Source organism: Anolis carolinensis, chromosome 2 (genome assembly GCF_035594765.1).
Source record: "Anolis carolinensis isolate JA03-04 chromosome 2, rAnoCar3.1.pri, whole genome shotgun sequence".
NCBI classification, from domain to species: domain Eukaryota; kingdom Metazoa; phylum Chordata; class Lepidosauria; order Squamata; family Dactyloidae; genus Anolis; species Anolis carolinensis.
Window position 1 is genome coordinate 184,336,126 of NC_085842.1, and position 20,065 is coordinate 184,356,190.

At 40.9% G+C, this 20,065-nt stretch overlaps 2 protein-coding genes across 3 annotated transcripts in view; one reads left to right on the plus strand and one right to left on the minus strand.

Moving 5' to 3' along the window:
* Positions 1–17,190, plus strand: ftsj1 (FtsJ RNA 2'-O-methyltransferase 1). Of its 2 annotated transcripts, XM_062971286.1 has the most exons (11): positions 1–124; positions 2,106–2,246; positions 7,800–7,869; positions 7,962–8,064; positions 8,199–8,277; positions 8,897–8,949; positions 10,215–10,268; positions 10,547–10,649; positions 11,748–11,831; positions 16,230–16,333; positions 16,788–17,190. In XM_062971286.1, the coding sequence occupies exons 2-11, from the start codon at positions 2,126–2,128 to the stop codon at positions 17,010–17,012; spliced, it is 996 nt and encodes a 331-aa protein (XP_062827356.1). In that variant the 5' UTR covers positions 1–124; positions 2,106–2,125; the 3' UTR covers positions 17,013–17,190. The 2 variants fall into 2 exon arrangements, with proteins under 2 accessions (XP_062827356.1, XP_062827358.1); XM_062971288.1 differs by lacking the exon at positions 10,215–10,268 and having other exon boundaries at positions 2–124.
* Positions 12,888–20,065, minus strand: part of LOC103280206 (organic solute transporter subunit alpha) — a 26,739-nt gene continuing 19,561 nt past the window's right edge. Inside the window, exon 7 of the mRNA XM_062971285.1 lies at positions 12,888–19,351. Coding sequence (XP_062827355.1) covers positions 18,909–19,351 — 443 coding nt within the window. The 3' untranslated portion in view covers positions 12,888–18,908. The remainder of the gene's footprint in view (positions 19,352–20,065) is intronic.

The following is a 20,065-nucleotide window of genomic DNA, read 5'->3' on the forward strand; positions in this document are numbered from 1 at the left end:
TCCCAAGATGCAATGCGGCAACAACGCTTCCACAGCCGGCCGCGCGAACGTCATTTGGCGCATGCGCCGCTTCCCTTTCACGCTCTCTGAAGAAAGCAATTGAACATTGTTTGAATTTATACTGGTAATTATACCTATCTTTGCTTTTTCTTGTTTTGTTTGCATGCTTATAAAGTGGACATCGTTTATGGATGTCTCCATTGAATATCTGATTCAATTCCGCTGTCCGGTTTTTCAGGAAAAGTCCTTATTAATGATCTCTCACTTTTGCAGATGCTTTTAAGGCCCTTTCTACACTGTCATATAATCCAGATGATCAAAGCAGATCATTCACATTACTGTATTTGCTTTGAACTGTTTTATATGAACCTACACTGCCATATAATCCAGTTGAAAGCAGATAATCTGGATTTTATATCGCAGTGTAGAAGGGGCCTTAAATGTTCCAGTTTCTATTTTCTCCCACGTTCACCTTTTGTCCTCAGCAAACACCAATTTCTGCAAACTGAGGCCAGATCTACACTGCCAGATTACCCAGTTCCACGCAGACATTGTGGATCATCTGCGTTGATATTCTGGATTATATGTCTGTGTGGAAGGGACCTTAGTTTCCATACTGGGCCTGTTCTCATCTTTAGCACCTAACGTTGCTGTGGTAGGGAATATGATGGACCATAGCCTCATCAGCCCCAGCCAATTTAGGCCCCTTCTACACTGCCATATAATCCAGATTATCAAATCAAATAATCCAGATTATCTGCTTTGAACTGGGACTATATGAGCCTACAGTGCCATATAATCCAGTTCAAAGCAGATAATCTAGATTCTTCAGCAGTATAGAAGGGGCCCTAGGTCACTTCCAGACAGCTATATAACCCAGAATATCAAGGCAGATAATTAACATCTGCTTTGAAGTGGGTTATCTGATTCCAGACTGCCATATAATCCAGTTCAAGGCAGATAGTGGGATTTTATACAGCTGTGTGGAATGGGCCTTAGCCATTGGTCAGAGAGGTTAGGAACTATTATCTAGAAACACATGTTTTCCATCCCTATATTGTGGAGGTTTGATTGGCTGTTTGCAAATAACTGGACACCAGATAAGCAATCAGGCTGATTAAATTGAGCTTTGTTTATATTCTTAATGAAGAACAGAGTGTGTCCAAAATAATCAGAATGGGTTTGTCAAGGAAAATCCAAGGTGTTACCTATTGTCTTTCTAGCAAGAGGAAGCAGCTTCTTCTATTTATAGTTTGTATACTATTTATATTACAATATTCTTGAGAATCAACTGAGTCAGCTGTGGTCTCAATTTTTCTGCAGTGGCACCACAACTTTAAAATAGCCTCTGACACTTTTCTTAACTTTCAGCACTAGTCTATGACTGTACATTTCCAGGCCTTTTTAAAAGTGCTTGCAGGTTCTCAGCTGCATTCTATAGGTAAGTCATGTAGTAATCAGATATGCTTTTAAACAATTACAACAATTCTGAGTACTACAATTTAAGAGGGAAATGGACAAACTGAAACATGTCCACAGGAGGGTGACTAAAATTATCAATGATCTGCAAACTATGAATCCCTATGAGGAGCAGCCTAAAGAGCTGGGTCTTTTTCGCCTGCAGAAAAAAAGAAGGTTAAGGGGAGACATGATAGCCATGTATAAATATGTGAAATGATGTCATAAGGAAGAGGGAGAAGACTTGTTTTTTTGCTGCCCTGGAGACTAGGACTTGGAGCAATGGGTTCAAATTCCAGGAAAGAAAATTCTACGTGAACGTTAGGAAGAACTTGACCATAAGAGCTGTTCAGCAGTGGAATTCTGCCTCCAAATGTGGTGGAAGCTCCTTCCATGGCAGCTTTTAAACAGAGGTTGGATGGTCATCTGTCGGGATTGTTTTGATTGCGCATGGCAGGGGGTTGGACTGGATGGCTCATATGATCTCTTCCAACTCTATTATTTTATTCTATGAACCAATTCACTTTTAACTGATATGGATGCCTTGATTTCATTGGTTGTAATAAACCAATGATGCTGCTCAATCCATGGTTCTTGCTGACACAGTAGTCGAACAGTTAATTGTTTTTCTTCTCTCACACATCCAGGACATTTCATGTAAGGGAAGATGGGACGGTCCTCTAAGGACAAACGGGACATTTACTACCGCTTGGCCAAGGAGGAAGGCTGGCGAGCTCGCAGTGCCTTCAAACTTCTCCAACTGGATGAGGAATATCATTTGTTTCAAGGTGAGTCAGGAAGCTCACTTCCAAATTATAATCTGAGTTGGTTGAAATCATTTTTGTGTGGCCTCCACCCCACCGTACAATTGGAGTTCCTCTACCCAGTGGTTCTCAACTTGTGGGTCCCCAGATGTTTTGACCTTCAACTGCCGGAAATCATAACAGCTAGTAAACTGGTTGGGATTTCTGGGAGTTGTAGGCCAAAACACCTGGGAACCCACAAGTTGAGAACCACTGCTTTACCCAGAGTGTGTGTAGTGAAACGTTTGAGTTGTGCATGGGAATGGTACAATCTTGCAGACATTCTTGTACTGCAACTCTGATCAATCCTAGCCATCTCAGCCAAGGAGGAGGGATGTGGGACTCACAATCAACATCTGGTAGAATAAAAGTGCGGGAAGTAAAGCTGCAAGAAAGAATCAAATTTGAATGAAAGAATCAGCTTTGGCTCTCCAGATGTTTGGGAACTCAATTTCTAGATGTCCTGGACTGAGGTACAAAATATCTAGAAGATCAGAGTTTGAGAGTTACTGATCTAAACCACTATTCTTAAACGGTGGGTCCCAACCCTAAAAAGGGTCCCTCTTAGCTCAATATTGGGATCACAAAAAAAATTGGCAAGAGGTTTCTGAACACCACCCATTTGCACAAATCTACAGTGTTTACAGTGGACTCTGCAGAAATCACTTTAGCTCTCTTTCATAAAAAGGAAAGTGATACTGTTTAGTAAGCCCTGCAAATACTGATTTGTTATCAGTAATTTTTTGATTTTTGTACCTATTTATATACCCATATACCCAGGGTCAAGTAAAAGTTTCTTGACTGGAAAGGATTCTCCAGTGAAAAAAGATCTAGACCAGGGCTTCTAATTTTTTTTTCCATTTTCAACCATTTCCACAGATTTTCTTTTTTGTGAAATACTGCTGAAGCATCTCCTGCAGCATTCACTGTAAACACTACACAAACAGATTCATGTACATGTCTAAAAGTGCATTTAGGTGGCGTTTAGAAAGCTTTCACTATTGCCAAATTTTTGTGACCCTAACAATGAGCTAAGGGGCACCCACAGTTTAAGAAGCAGTGATCATCAGTGGGATGGTAAATTCACTCCAGGATTTAATCCAGGTTTTAAGCAGCAGTCAAAAATTCTGAACCCTATTCCTATATAAATTCATCAGCTTGAAGAGTTCTTTAATAGTTAACCAAATATGAAATAGATTCCTTGCCTCATTTGAATAAAACTCAACAGCTCCCACTGCAACAGGTTAATTCTTTCTCTTTTTGTCATTTGGAACATTTATCTTCCAATCTTAGCTGAGGATTTTGATCTTGATCGCCAAGCTTGGCAATAGAAGACTTCTTTTGAGCATGTACAGAATACTGTTTGTTTGCCACAGAGATAATATTTTGGAGCACAGAAGCAAGGCTGTCATGTGTGAATTTGAGCAAACTTCCTTTTTACAAAAGTCTGCCCTACTACCTTTTTGTCATGAAAGAAACCCAGGAGACTAATTATACCTTATATACACCTCACCTTGTTTTATTGAACATCTACCATCTTATGCTGTATGCAATCTCAGCCCCAATAATTTTAGTTGAATTTTAAGAGTTTTTAAGGCTCTAATATGTTAAAAGTGTGAATATATTATGTCTTGTTTATTTAAACTGTTTTTCAACTTGTTATTTGTACCTTCGGCACTGAATGTTTGCCAGTGTGTTTTACTTGCTGTAAGCTGCCCTGAGTCCCTTTGGGGAGATAGGGCAGGCAATAAACAAACCATTATTATTATTATCAACACAACGACGTTGTATGGCACAGCAAACAAGATAGATATGCTGGATTTCGTTTCGCAAAACCACAAGTCGAACACTTCCCAAGTGTCTAGGACTGTGTGATGTATTTTCTGATGATGTGTGCAGATCCCAGTAGGGTGGCCTTTTGCAGTTGGCAGATGGTGATTTTGTCAATGTCTATTGTTTCCAAATGCCGGCTGAGATCTTTTGGCACAGCACCCAGTGTACCCATCACCACCGGGACCACCTGTACTGGTTTCTGCCAGAGTCTTTGAAGTTCAATCTTGAGGTCCTGATAGCGGCTGAGTTTTTCCTGTTGTTTTTCATCAATGCGACTGTCACCTGGGATGGCAACATCAATGATCCAAACCTTGTTCTTTTCCACAACTGTGATGTCTGGTGTGTTGTGTTCCAGAACTTTGTCAGTCTGGATTCGGAAGTCCCACAGTATCTTTGCGTGCTCATTTTCCAATACTTTTGCAGGTTTGTGATCCCACCAGTTCTTTGCTGCTGGCAGGTGGTACTTGAGGCATAAGTTCCAATGAATCATTTGGGCCACATAGTTGTGCCTCTGTTTGTAGTCTGTCTGTGCGATTTTCTTACAGCAGCTGAGGATATGATCAATGGTTTCATCGGTTTCCTTGCACAGTCTGCATTTTGGGTCATCAGCTGATTTTTCAATCTTGGCCTTAATTGCATTTGTTCTGATGGCTTGCTCCTGGGCTGCAAGGATCAGGCCTTCTGTCTCCTTCTTCAGGGTCCCATTCGTGAGCCAGAGCCAGGTCTTCTCCTTATCAGCTTTTCCTTCAATTTTGTCAAGGAACTTTCCAAGCAGTGTTTTGTTGTGCCAGCTGTCAGCTCTAGTTTGTAGTGCGGTTTTCTTGTACTGGTTTTTTGTCTGCTGTGTTTTGAGGAGTTTCTGATTTTTGACTTCAATCAAAGCAGGTTCTTCACTTTGCTTGACATATTCTGCCAGGGCATGTTCTTCTTCTTTGACTGCTTGCTTTACTTGTAAGAGTCCTCTGCCCCCTGATCTTCTAGGCAGATACAGCCGGTCAACATCACTGCGAGGGTGCAGTGAATGATGAATGGTCATGAGTTTTCTTGTTTTTCTGTCCAAATTGTCCAGTTCCACCTGTGTCCAATTTATAATGCCAGCAGTATATCTTATGACAGGTATGGCCCAGGTGTTTATGGCCTTGATGGTGTTGCCTCCATTGAGCTTGCTTTTGAGAATTTTTCTGACCCTTTGTGTGTATTCTTTGCTGACCACAGTTTTCACATGTTCATGCTTGATGTTGTCCAGCTGTAGTATGCCCAGATATTTATAGGCCTCTGGCTGGTGACACTTTATTGTTTGGCCATTGGGCATATTTATGCCCTCACTTTCAATGATTTTTCCCTTCTTCAATGCCACTGTCGAACATTTGTCCAAACCAAACTCCATGTTGATATCAGTGCTAAAAATTCGGACAGTGTTGGTCAGAGACTGGATTTCAGTTTCCGTTTTCCCATATAGCTTCAGGTCATCCATGTACATCAAATGTGAAATTTTGTGAGAATTCTTAGATATTTGATAGCCGAGATTTGTTTTTTGTAAGATTGTTGACAGAGGGATCATGGCAATAATGAAAAGCAGAGGGGACAATGAATCTCCCTGGAAAATTCCTCTCCTGATGTTGACAAGTCCATAGCTTTCATTTCCAACAAACAGTTCAGTTTTCCAGTGCTCCATCATGTTTTCAATGAAGGTGCCAACGGTTTTACAAATCCCGATGGCGTCCAGGCACTTGATGATCCAGCTGTGTGGGAGTGAGTCAAAGGCCTTTTTGTAGTCAATCCACGTCATGTGAAGATTAGCTTTTCGGCTCTTACAGTTCTCCAGAATCATTTTGTCAATCAATAACTGGTCTTTTGTGCCCCTGCTTTTCCGTTTGTTGACTTTCTGTTCATCTGGCAAGATGTTTTTTTCTTCAAGATAGTCTTGAATTCTGTCAGCTATGATGCCAGTCAGTAGTTTAAACATAGTGGGCAGACACGTTATTGGCCTGTAGTTTCCTGGTGCTGCTCCTTTTGCTGGATCCTTTTGTATCAGGTATGTTCTTCCAGTTGTTAGCCATTCACTGATACTTCCTTTCTGCAGCATCTCATTGAATTGTTGGGCCATTTTTCCATGTAAACTAATCAGATGTTTGAGCCAAAATCCATGAAGTTGATCTCTACCAGGCGATGTCCAGTTCTTGACTTTTTGCACTCGTTTGCTGATCATTTCAGTTGTTATTTCCATCTGTTCCATTTTGTTCTGTGAGAATTTTCCTTCAAACTCCTTTATCCACCCAGCGTTTTTGTTGTAGTTTTTATTATTTTCCCAAAGTTCTTTCCAGAACTTTGTTGTTGCAGTTTTCTCTGGCTTTATGGTTACTGTGTCTGTTGTTTGGTTCAGACTCTGGTAGAACCGTCTTTGGTCTGATTGAAACAGTTGATTTTGTCTGTACTGGATGATTCTGGCTTCATACCTTTCAATTTTTCTGGCTGTTGCTGTAATTTGTTCTTTCACGATTTCCAAAGCTTCTTCAATTTTTCTGGTGTTCAGCCAGTACTTTTGGATCAGGTATTGCTTGATTTTGTCATTCTTCAGTTTCCTCTCTTTCATATTTTTCAGGTTACTTGCATCTGATCTAAGTTTCTTGATTTTCAACTCTAGCCTGACCTTCCACTTTGGTTTTCCAGTCGATTTTCTTTGGGGCTGCCTTGGTTGTAGGAGCCCAAGCTCTTCTGATACTATCACTGCTGCACTGTAGGCATACTGGTTTGTTTGTTCAATTGATGTTATTTGGACAGTGGAGAGTGCTGCATTCACATCTTTCATGAGAGGCGCCAGGTGTCTCTTGGGCACTGTTTTTAGAGTTGGGAGCCGCTGTCTTATTGCATTTGCTGCAGCATGAGCCACGATCTTATCCTTGAGCTCTTGTTGTCTTGCTGTCAAGGTTCCTGGTGGTTCAACAGATGTTTCAAGTGCTGGTTCTTCAAAATCTTGCAAAAGCGCCACACTTTCTTCTGGTTCAATCTGTTCCACCATTCCAAGTGTTGCTGGAGTCTCTGCTGCTGTCTGTGCTGTGGTCTGATGGTAATCTACTTTGCAAATTTTCTGGATTTCTTCGAGTTCAACTTCACTGAACACTTTGTTTCTGATTATGAATCTTTGTTGGTCAGCCAGTCGGGGTTCTGTTATCTGTGAGTCAGGGTACTCTTGTTTCCATAGCTGATGCATCCTTTTTTGGTAGCCACGCCTTTGAGGTTCAGATTTGTAGTAGCATTTCATAATTGTGCGGTTTTCTGGCATTGTATATTTTTGCCGCTTCTGTGACTGTTCATTTGGGTTTTGATGATTCCGTAGCCCACTTGTCAATGGATGTCCAGAATCAGCAGCATCCACCGCGGTCCTTTTTATCCTGGGCGACGACCGAGCCAGTATAGACTTCGTTTGGGTTTGATTCTCCATAATGCTAATGGGTTAGGTGCTCTTGGTTGTGCTCCTCAGCTGAGGCCTCTCTGGCTTGGTTGGACCTGCCGGTAGTTACACTACCGCCAGCACAGCCCTCAGTCATCATTGGAGCAGCTAAGCCCCCCCACCACGTCAAGGTGGCACCTGCGGGGGGGATTATTATTATTATTATTATTATTATTATTATTATTATCCCATATTGCAGTCGTCTTGCCATGGCATCCACTTACCTTTCTTATTCCCTGGTTTTTCTTCTCTAGGTGTCTCAAGAGCTGTGGATCTCTGTGCTGCTCCTGGGAGCTGGAGCCAAGTTTTGAGCCGAAAACTGAAGTAAGCAAGTCACTTTGTTGTAGTGTTTATAGGGGTCTGCCACCTTATAAGAGATAAACAGAAATTCATCCTCAACCCCCTTTTTTCTACAGAGGAGAAGGTGTTAAAAACGCAGATGTCAAAATAGTGGCTGTAGATTTGCAAGCCATGGCTCCCTTGTCCGGAGTTATTCAAATTCAGGGGGACATTACTAAGGTACGTGCTGCTACCCTGTGTTTCCAGCCAAATTCAAAATCCGTTCTACCTCTCATTGAATTTAAGGCCTACCTAATAGCAATCCTTTGGCCATTATACCACCCCCCCCATCCCTTCTTTCCCTCTGCTTCCAGATCTCTACAGCAGAAGAGATAATCCGTCATTTTGAAGGGCAACCTGCTGACTTGGTGGTGTGTGATGGAGCTCCTGATGGTAGGTTGAAATCATAGCCGTAATATTATTGTTTCTACTTTTCCCAAGAGTGTGTAGCAGTTGCCAAGGAGAATCTACCATCTCCAAACAGGGTGTAGTAAGCCCTTCACACTCTCTGGGCTTAAAGGCACAGCGCCCCCATAAATGTAAAAAATCACACCTGAAAAATGTTGCTTTATTAGCTGAGAAAGTACGTCTCTAGAAATTTCTAGATCTTTCTGCATGGCTCTTGGACCAAAATTTGATAGAAACTGACCACAGGATTGCACCGGAAAGCCTAGAGACCCTAGAGAAGTGTTCTCTTTAGAAATGTTGAGGTCCTTCAGCATGACTTCATGGCCTGGAAGAAGTTGACCATAGAATCACACTGGAGGACCTGGAGTTTCCTCGAGAGAAGATTTGTAAATCAAATCCACAAAAGTCAAATCCAAATGCGGAGGACTGCCTATATTTCTCCAGTCCCTTACTTCTTTCATGCCTTCTGCGCACCTGTCATAATTGTTTATGTCTGTGTACTGTAGCCACATTCTCAGTCCATCTGGGACTTCTGTTATCTTTACAAGAAGTGAGGAGTAGCTTCCTGCATTTGTTTTGATGTATGCATCCTTTGCTCTTCCAGTGACAGGGCTCCATGACATTGATGAATACATTCAGGCCCAGCTGCTTCTTGCTGTGAGTATTTCCATTTGTTTTTCCCTCTCTCCCATGAATGATAACCAAACCCAAATCCTTTAAAGGAAGCTGCCTAGATGGCAGAGAGTCTATCAGATCCACAGAGGTTAGAAAACTTACCTTTTGGAGACTAATTCCCAGGATCCCTCAGGAATCATGGCTAGTGGTTTGGTAGATGGGAAGTTCTGGGCACTGAAAAGCTCATTTACTGAATTTTAGATCTGGGAACTTTACATTGGAAAAATCCAGCTCTAGACTTTGGAGGGACCTTGTCAGGCTGCCTGTGCTCAGTACCCTCTGTCCTCAGCATTGGCATGCCTTCTTATCTATCATCCCATCTTTCTCCTGGGTGGGACCTAAGGCAGTTTACAACATGAATCAAAAGAAGACACATGGATTTAAACCTAATAAGCAAAGGGATCATCTTAGAGACTGAGAGTGTAAAGTTGTAACTTAAGCTTTTGTAGACAAAGTCTTCTTCCTTAATTGCACTCAGGGAAGCAGACTGTGCCTGTGAAAGCATATGCTACCAACTCCATTTTCTCAGCTCAAGGTGCTACAAGAACCCTTTGTATACTAATATCCCATAGTAACATGGCTACATTAAAGCAAGAAAGTCATATACAAATCATGACCAGAACAATGAAAATTCAGCATGCATTTCACATTCTGTATAGCTGCCAAAGGTTTGTTCAAATAACTGCTAGCAGAAAGAACAAAGATGTGGCCAGCTTGGCTTCCCCTAGCAGAATGTTATGTTAGCTTAGGGACTACCAACAAGAAGATTATCTCCAATATAGTAGTAGTAACAACAACAAACAAACAATGTTATTTATGGATTGTAGTACTTCCTTGGTGTACGATATAGATTTTCCTGCTTATCTCATTCACTGTCTGTATCAGATTCATTGCATCCCAAAAGACAGAAAATAAAGAAAGAAATTAATACGGTCATACTGCTATATGTTAGCATCTGATTCTACCAAGCTAGCCTACAGTTCTTTGAAGGAGTATACATTATTTAATCATAGCCATTTAAAAATGGTGGGAGAGGAGTAGTTGTCTGAGTATTAATTCATTCCATCTCTTTAACCCAAACTGATTTAAACTTGCGAAGAGAGAGAAAAGTAATCCACAGAAAACCTTTTATTCTTAATCTATATTCTTGTCCAAACTAGCATGAGGTACTAGTGGCTACGTTCTCTATATAGCTAGCTGTAGTCTTCATATAAGTTTTATGCAAGCATTTAATATTATCTTTTTAGGCCCTGAACATCACTACACATGTACTAAAAAAGGGAGGAACTTTTGTGGCAAAGGTGAGTACTTCAGGGACCTAGAAAAATATATTACTGTAGGCTCTACTGGCTTTTGCATGGCTCTCTCTGGTGTTATATAGAAGGGAGAGCTGGGGATATTAGGCTGAGTTACCTGTGTGCCAGGGAAGGGGAGCTGCCTGGGTCCAATGAGACCGAGTTGACTTCATATTTACCACTCTAATTACTTTTGTATTCCCCAGTCTTTGTTTCTTTACCTGTTGTCTTGATGGTGATATTTTAATATGGGCATACAGTGGCATTTTGCTTTTCTGTCTCAGATTTTCCGAGGGAAGGATGTCACACTTCTCTATTCCCAGCTGAGGATTTTCTTCCCTGATGTGACATGCGCCAAACCCCGAAGTAGCCGTAACTCCAGCATTGGTGAGTATGTGAGCCCCACTTGGTGTATTGCGATTATGTTTTACAAGGATCTAATTTGCAATTTGCTGCTTCTCGATAATTTCGCCTAATGTGCAAACACAGCTTATCCAGCAGAATCTTGGTTTTCATCTCAAAAGGCCCCACAATGAGTTAAATCCTTGTTCCGGCAAGACTGCTGACTTGAAGGTTGGGTTGCTGACCTGAAGGTTGCCAGTTCGAATCTAGGGAGAGTGCAGATGGGCTCCCTCTGTTAGCTCTAGCTCCCCATGCGTGAACATGAGAGAAGCCTCCCACAAAGATGGTCAAACATCAAAAACATCCTGGGGTCCCCTGGGCAATGTCCTTGCAGATGGACAATTCTCTCACACCAGAAGTGACTTGCAGTTTCTCAAATCGCTTCTGAAACAAAAAAAAAATCTGATTTTTTAAAGCTAGGATGGGGACAATCTTTAATTATTATTTGTTTTGAATTCAGATATTAAAAGTAGAAGAAAAAAATGAGCTAATACTTAAAGGGAGTAACAGATAGACAAAATCAGCAGGCAACCAGTGGGAGGCTTACAGAGTAGTTTTAGTAGTAACTGTAGTAGATATTTGTTTATAACATGTATAGGTTTTATGTTGTAGATACTATAGAGATGTGTTACCTATTGTAGTTTGGTTTTAGTTTCTGGTTTTTGTGGTGGTGGTTTTTACTTTGCTCTTTTTGGTACTTTTTAATTTCTTTCTTTTCTTTTTCTTTCTTTCTTTTTTCTTTTTCTTGTTTTGTAAGCCTGTACTCTTTTCTCTTTTTTCTGTGTTTGAATAAAAACGATTTTTAAAAACACAAATATCCAAGCTTCTCTTTCTTATGATCACAGGAGAATGTGTGAAAGCTTCTGCATGGGCTTTAAAAGACTCCGCTGTACAGAGGATGGAATTTGACTTGATCTCAGTTTTAACACATTGGTTTATTAATAGAAACTTAGTATTGGTGCATAGAGAAATGTTGATGCCGATCATGAGATAGAGGACTGCACCAAATTGAAGGGAGATGTTATAGTGCAGGACGCCAAAACATTGGCCTCTAATGCTTGAACTTCTTTTCTGTCCTCCCAGAAGCCTTTGTCGTTTGCCGAAACTATAACCCACCGGAAGGCTATGTGCCAAACATGTCCAACCCACTGTTGGATCACTGTTATGGTAAGAAAAACCTGAAGATGTAGAGGTGGTCCTCCGAATAATGCTGTGCTGTTGGATACTGAGCAAGGGTGTTCAGTTTTTATGTTGAATGTTTTTATATTGTGGAATGATATTTTAAATTGTAAGTCGCTCGGAGCACTCTGGTGGAGAGCGACTAATTAAGAAATAAAGTGAAGTGAAGTACTATAGATCAGTGTTCAGCAAACTGGACTCCATGATGTTTTGGACTTCACCTCCCAGAATCCATGATCATTGGCCAAGCCAACTGAGTTTTCTGGGAATTGAAGTCCAAAACATCTTGAGGATTAGAGTTTGTGAATCACTGGTGTAGATAATTTGCTTGCAGATTAAGGAGGACAAAAGTAAATCAAGGAGGGGTAGACAAGTGTTGGGGGATTCTGAGCAGTGGAGTCTGCGAATGACAGGAATCAGAACAAATTGTCTTGTAAGCCAGTGGAACCCTTTTTAAGATTCTGTTTTTCAGTAAAGATACGTGAACACCCATTAGGGTGCTGCAGCAGTGAATTCTGCACACATTGCAATGAGTGGGTTGGGAGAGGACATTTTTTGAGATATCTTCCAATTCTAGACATTATGCTGTCCATTGTTGTTGAATGAAATAACAGTGTCTTGAGTTTCTCTTCTTGATCTATTTCTCTTGCTCTTAGGCTTCCAGTCAGTGAGATTGTTAGCGCTTCCAGAATTAACTAACCTATCTATCTAAAACACAAGGAGTTCATAACTGGTTCTCTAAATATTTAAAAGACTATCGAGCAGAGAACAAACAGCCCCTGAAACCCTGAAGGCTCCTCCTAGGCTGCACAGTACATGGTGGACTATAACAATGTCTTGGGTATCACATGTGGCCTGGAGAAAGCATGGTTAATATCAAAGCAGCCACTTGCTTTGTTTGAACGGAAAGGAGGCATAACTGATCCAGAAATCAAATTAATTTTGTTGTAGTTGTTGATCTTAAGAATATATTTATTTATAGAAAAAATAATTGTATAATTAGAATTGTTTCAGGTTACATATAGAAAGTAATAAAGAACTCTGTGGTGTTTCATAGATCAGGACATTTATTACAGCATAATCCTTTGTGGTCTGGAGTCATGAGTTGAGCAAAGTGTTGTTTTTCTCTGGCTTAGGTATAAAAGGGAAAACACAACAGAAAGGTCCATTGGCAATGAAATACAGAAAGTACAGCTTGGAACAATTAAGTGAAATTGTGGGTCAAATAACAACACTGACCATTCAAAATCATTTTAGCTTTGTTATGTGAATTATTGCTTATACAAGGGTTCTTCAAAACATTTCCAAACCTTTCTTAACTCTATTAAAAATTTCAAAAATAAATCACATAACTTTTCTACATAGTCACTTTCCATGCCTTTCCCTCAGCATCTTACCAACTTTTTAATGCCATGAGCAAATAATGCTTTTGGCTGAGCGCTTTCACGTCATCAGGTTGCAGCTTCTGCTCTTCTGTCAGTTCCTTAGGCACACATGTTACTTAGCTGTCAAGAATCGGCGTAGGCAAATCCAACACTCACATTTAGCTTTCCAACACATTTGACTGTTTCCACAAATCAGTTCCAGAGTTTTTTCTTCATTCCTCATGCTTGTGGCTGTAGCTGGACATCCAGAGCACTCTGCACCCATTGCACTAGTGTGGCTATTTTCAAATATTTCATTCTACTCATAGACAACTCTTATGAGTGAGAACTAATTCCTCATTGTGAACACACATGTGGAGATGAATTTGTTCTCCTGACAGATGCTATTCCTTCTTGGAGCAATGTATATGTTTCACAGCCATCTTCACCACAGTGTGATAACTCTTTTATTAAATTGCAAGGTCAGCTGAGTCACATAACACTCTCAGACACAACCAATGCATATTCCTCCTGCCCTCAGTGCTTCCAATGAAAATATAAAAGTGCAGAATTTTTTAAAAATCCCTGGTTGCAGGAAAAGACACTTAAAAAGCCTTTTCTAAATGATACAAACATTGATGACAAAACTTAAGACATAAGAGTTTTACCTTGATCACTGGGTAAATAAGTAAACTTGATGTTGCTTTGCATGCTGTGCCAAAGCTAAGTGTGAGGAAAGTATCAATGTGTTGTCAAAAGCTTTCATGGCCGGAATCACTGGGTTGCTGTGAGTTTTCTGGGCTGTATGGCCATGTTCCAGAACTGAAACATTCACACCTGATTCAAACAGACAAGAGTTCTTTCTCCCACCCTGAACATTCCACAGATATATAACCCCCACTTGCATAGTTTCCAACATACCTCACAACCTCTGAGGATGCCTGCCATAGATGCAGGCAAAACATCAGGAGAAAATGCTTCTGGAACATGGCCATACACCGGGAAAACTCACAGCAACCCACTCAAGTATCAGTTTGAAAAATCCCTAGCTAGATAGGTCACAGCAAGAGCGGTCTCTTTGATATTCAGGCATAGAGTGGGTGTGTTCTCCTTCAAATGCAGTACACTTGGTATGTTTAAGCAGCCACATCCTCAGGGAACAATGAGCTAATTGTTCAGTTGCAAGATACCCTTTTTTCCCAGGAGTAGGCGGTCAGTGATGGATCTGTCTACCACTTTTGCAGAGACAGATTAGGAGGGAATGGCAAGGAGAGAGACAACTATGTCATTAATGTGTCACTTAAAAATTATTACTGCTCACAGAATGACTGGAGAGTGTAGGGTGTTAATAGCAAATATAAAATTCAGAAAAAAGCTTTCTAGAATGTGATTGGACAATCATGGCTTCCTTCCACAGCATGGAAAACAGGGATATTCTTTTAAGGTGCTAAGTATTCTTGATTAAAGAATACATAGCACCTTTCAGCACACATGTTCAGTGAAATCTAAAGTATGGTAGTGTTACCTCTCTGTGCACTGTGGTTTTTTTCCAGGTATGATGAATCATAATGACATAATGTGAGTAGGAAACTCCTAGTATAGATCCACAAGCAGCTATCCATGTTGCTATGTCTCCTTAGAAGTAAGTTCCATTGAATTAGTGCAGGTAATAGATGATTTCACCACATCAAATACAAGTTTTTCTTTCTCAGCTTTGGACCTCATCCCTCCACTTGCTAATATTGGAAATAATACCCTACAAGGTCTACCCTAAAAAGTTATTGTAAGGTTGAACCTCATATATGCCTTTGAGGCCATAAAAATCATGTGTTTTCAGACAACTTGGTCTCCAAAATATATTTTGCACATACTTTTATGAACTGTGATGGAGTGTTGCTGAATAGACATTTACTCTCTGTTATAAAAACACTTAAGCCAGTGAATATTATTGGAACCTTCGTATATTATTTTTGTTATATCTGGTTTTTTTCCTTCTCAGTCATTCCACTCAGGTTATTTTCTTTGTTTAAACATCAGCTTTGTATCTATTTCCATCCTATCTCCTATTTTCTTTACTTGATCTGTAGCTGTAGAATTTTTTAACATTTGAGGTCTTTCTGTCAACAACCTTCTGTAAACTTTCTTAAAAGTTAAATTGTATTCACTTCTCAGATTTTTATTCGTGTTCTTCTTCATCCAGTTTCCAGTCTTCTATATTTTTTTCTTATTAGGTGTAAAATTCCCAGTATATGCTAATTATGTGAACTCATTGTTCCTTTCTTATGAAGACAGCAGTGCTATTAATAGGCTAATAATATTGGTTACAGTGTTGAAATGTGCTTGAGCTATGCCACATCATTCAAACAGCACCAAACATCAATATCCTTTCCCTGAGATATCATTACAGCAAAGATGAAAAACACTCCTTAAGTATGATTCCCCAGAGGTTAGCTCCCTGGAAATCATTTCTTAGGGAAAGGGATTGTGGTGACTTGAATTTTCAGAGCCACAGAGAATCAAAAATCATACATTTAATGTATATAGTCAAGTATAGTTCTAGAAATTTTATTCAAAAAATTGACTCAGAAACCCAGGTTCATCTTATCCACAGGTCAATGTAGATATTATACCATAATTCTTATCAAAAAAAAGAAACCATCCCCTTTTCTGAGTAGATATCCTTTGCTTAAAGTAAAGTGGTGAAAGGTTTTTTTGAATGTATGGATGGGAAAATGGCGGGGGCTGGCTTTTTCCTTCTCCGCAGTATGACCCTCAACTTATTCACGAGTCATGTTAAAATCCATAATTTTGACTGCAAAAACTGCCTTAAGCTTATACATAAGGTTAACTTATACATAAGTATATATGGTAGGTATAAGGATCTTCTTGAATTGGGAAAACCAAAGGGGCAAACCTGGGGATTATCCAATAGAGGTCCAAATTAGCAGGAGTCTGGTGTTTGCTGTGCCAGAGAGAAGCAGGCAGTGTGCAGCTGGCGCTTACTACATTTTCTTTGATTTAGATGTGGATTTTAATCAGTTGGAGGGTCCTAATCGGGTCATTGTCCCCTTCCTGGCTTGCGGAGACCTGAGTGCTTACGACTCCGACCGGACGTACCCCCTACAGGTAATACACAATGGTCTTGTGACATGGTTAGTCTTCTAGAGATAAGCCAGGATGGGTGGCTACATCTGTAGCAGGCTGCCTTTTTATTAACAGATAAATCGGGCTAACAGGAAACACTTCCATAGTATTAGGTGGACTCTTGTATTGATAGTGCCAGTATCAGAAGAATCCAACAAACTGGCATTGTTTTAGTCCAAGATATCAAAGTCCATTGTCAAAGAGTTCCCAGCATGAGCTTTTGTGTAGGAGATTTGACTAAAATGGGCAGCTTGAAGAGGGCATTTGAGAGTTAAGTGAAATGAGTCTTGTTAGTTGTTGCTGCGCTTTTTAAAATAAGGGATATCCCCTTACAGCTTTACTATTCTGTGCCTAGGACTTGGATGAAAACAGTTTAGGCCTGCTGGCAATGTAGATGGTGGTATAACTTGTCTCTCCTTTTCTTCTATTTGGACAGCTGGATCCCGCGAAAGAATATACCTATACACCTCCCACTCAGCCCCCTATCCGGCCTCCCTATGAAGAAGCCTGCTTTTTAAAGAAGCACAATCTTCTCACTAAGGAGTCAACACCCCAGCCTCAGCAGCAGGTTACCTCCCGTGAGCCTCAACAGCAGGAAGAACAAAGGCCAGGAGGCTTAGAGGCTGAAGTCATAGATGCCCTGGAAGAGTTGTCCACGTGACACACGAACATAGATCTGGAGGTGTACCTGCATCCCGCCATCTATCATTTTGAAAAACTTTTCATTTAACCCTTCTTGATTATCTGAATCTAGGACTTCTTGAATCATTCCTCAAAAGACTTCAGAAATCCCTAACAAGACAAGAAGCATTGGTTTCAATAAAAAGTCTCTTTGCTTACTCAAAGGTTCCTTTTTAGTGTTTTAGCTGCCTGAACTGTCTGTTAGATACAAATCCTGATTTATCTGTCAAACGGTGTCCTAATGTTAAATTTGTTCCTGTTTGATATTTATTTATAGCCCATTTTTTCCCATTTGGGACTCAAGCAGCTTATAAAGATCAGATCCAGTTTTAAAATTGTACCATATAAATGGCATTGTCTTAGCAAATGTCCTTTATAAGCTACTAGCTTGGGGACCCGGCGGTGCCCAGGTCATCTGAGAAACTTGTGTGGCAAATTTAGTCCAGATCCGAAGTCTGGGTTCAGTGTTGTCTGTATAAGGGTGAACTACAGCTCACGGAGGAAAGGTCAATCACCCCGATACCCTGCCTGTAGGCATAGTTGGGTATGATGAGGCAGTGTGCCAAGGTTGGTCGAGATCCGTCATTGGCTGGGTTCAGGAGCTGTCTGGATAAGGGTGAACTACAACTCCTAGAGCCAAATGCAGGTGAACTATAACTCCCTTTCCCCCCAACTTGTCCAATACGTTGTATTGGTTATGGGGCTTTTCCTCCAAGTTGTTCAATACGTTGTATTGGTTATGGGGGCTCTGTGTGGCAAGTTTGGTCCTGGTCCATCATTGGTGGGGTTCGAAGTGCTCATTCATTGCAGGTGAACTATAAATCCTAGTACCTACTACTCCCAAATGTCTAGGTCAATTTCCCTGCAAACCCACCAGTGTTCAAATCTGGGCATATCAGGTATGCATGGCAAATTTGGCCCAGAGCTATCATTGTTTGGGTTCATAGCATTCTGGGTGTAGGTGAAGTACAACTCCTATAAATTCCCCAGTGGGAGTCATAATGCTCTGACTTGATGCAGGGTAAACTACAACTTCAATCTCCCAAACTCCTCCAGTAATTTTAGTTGCAGCTCAGTTTTGCTGTTTGTTATACAGACTTATTGGAAAGGGAAGGGGAGTAGGCAAGGTCACGCAAATTCCACAGCAATGGAGAACCTTGGGATGCCTGCCTGTGGTGCAAGGGCAGTAGGCGGGGCCATGCAAATTTCAAAGCAATGGAGAACCCTGGAATGCCTGCCTGTGGTGGAAGAAAAAGCAAAATGTAGGATGAAATGGTCCCCGAATGAAAGCATTCCTTGGGTGGTGGGCCTTAGTGTTAGGGGAGGACATTAGCAGGGGTTGGGTTACATGTTCAAGGTGCTCGCTGTAACCGCAATGTCAGTGCAAAGTAGTGACTTGCTGGCTTTTCAGGAGTGGGAAGTGTAGCCTGTTTGTGGAGGCCGGAGCGGACATGTGTGCCACATACACACATACGGGTTTTCACTTTTATTATGGATTATGGATGGATATGGATTATGGATTTAGATTAGATTAGATTAGATGTGTGAGAGCATACAAAGAAGTTTATAGTGTTTTGTACACTGCAGGATGCATTCAAAATTATTAACCATCATTTATAAACACATACTCTTTCTTAACCACTTCTCCCCACTGTGTGACTTTCCTGCTTTCTTTTTTGTTTTACTGTTACAGTGGTTACTAATTGCTCCATTGCCTCTTCCCTCTCTCTGCTTCCTACCCCAAGCAAGGACTTTAGCATTGCCATCTTTTTCATCTTGGGTCCCTCGGGTTGGCTTGTGTTATTGTTTTTCTGTTCTCAGAATTTAGAATTTCTGTCTTTGCCTTGAGGGAAAACCCATTTTCTGGCAATTGTGTTTATACCACAGTGACATCATCAGCATCCACTTTGACAACCTGGGCTTGAACTTGGATTCCAGTCGATGGTAGTTCAACCCCAATTCTTTGAGAAGGCAAGCTTGGCTTAAGTCTGTATGCATTTGGTGCTCCCTTTCTCTGGCTGCCCACTCCCCAACTTTCTTGCTGCCTGGCCCCTGGCTCCCCAACCATGAAATCAAACCTATCCAATGGAGAGTGCTCAATTGTATACAGAGACTCCTCAGGTTGATAAGCAGAGTTTGTCCCCTTTATGGATGTCTCATCTGCTGGGCTACTATCCTCAGAATGGGGCCCCTGGGTTTGAGAGGCATGATGTCGAGGAAGCTGCTTAGGATCCGGCTGGGGTTCAGCTCTTCGGAAAGAGTAACGGGCAAACAGACCAATGAAAAACATCTCCACGGCCAATGAATAGTAGTAGATCACTGTAAAGGTAAATATTTTTTAAATAATTCTTATAAGAAAATCTTTATGTTCATATGATTCCTCAGGCATGCAAAAAATAAAGTGAAGAGCATGACAGCAGATGCAAAATATTGATTCCTAAAAAACCTTTGTAAAGAGGCTGAATGGCCATCTTTCAGGAGTATTTTACTTGTGTATTCCTGCAAAACAGTGGGTTGGACTATTTGGCTCTTGCAGTCTCTTCTATGATTCTATGAACCCTCATACGGCTTTTTAATGCAAGTTGGTTTCTAGTTCTTTCTATAGTGCTAATTTCCAGATAGATATCAGAAGGCATCTAGCCCAGTATGCTTAAACATTTTCTTTATTGCTATGTGCCTTCAAGTAATTTCTGACTTATGGTGACTCTAAGGCAAGCCTATCATGCATTTGTTTTGTCATAATTTGTTCAGAGATCATTTGCCTTTGCTTTCCTCTGAAGATGACAAAGTGACTTGCTCAAGGTCACATAGGACTGTGTGTTGTCGAAGGCTTTCATGGCCAGGATCACAGGGTTGTTGTATGTCTTTCGGGCTGTGTGGCCATGTTCCAGAAGTATTCTCTCCTGACGTTTCGCTCACATCTATGGCAGGCATCCTCAGGATGCCTGCCATAGATGTGGGCGAAAGGTCAGGAGAGAATACTTCTGGAACATGGCCACACAGCCTGAAAGACATACAACAACCCTCACATAG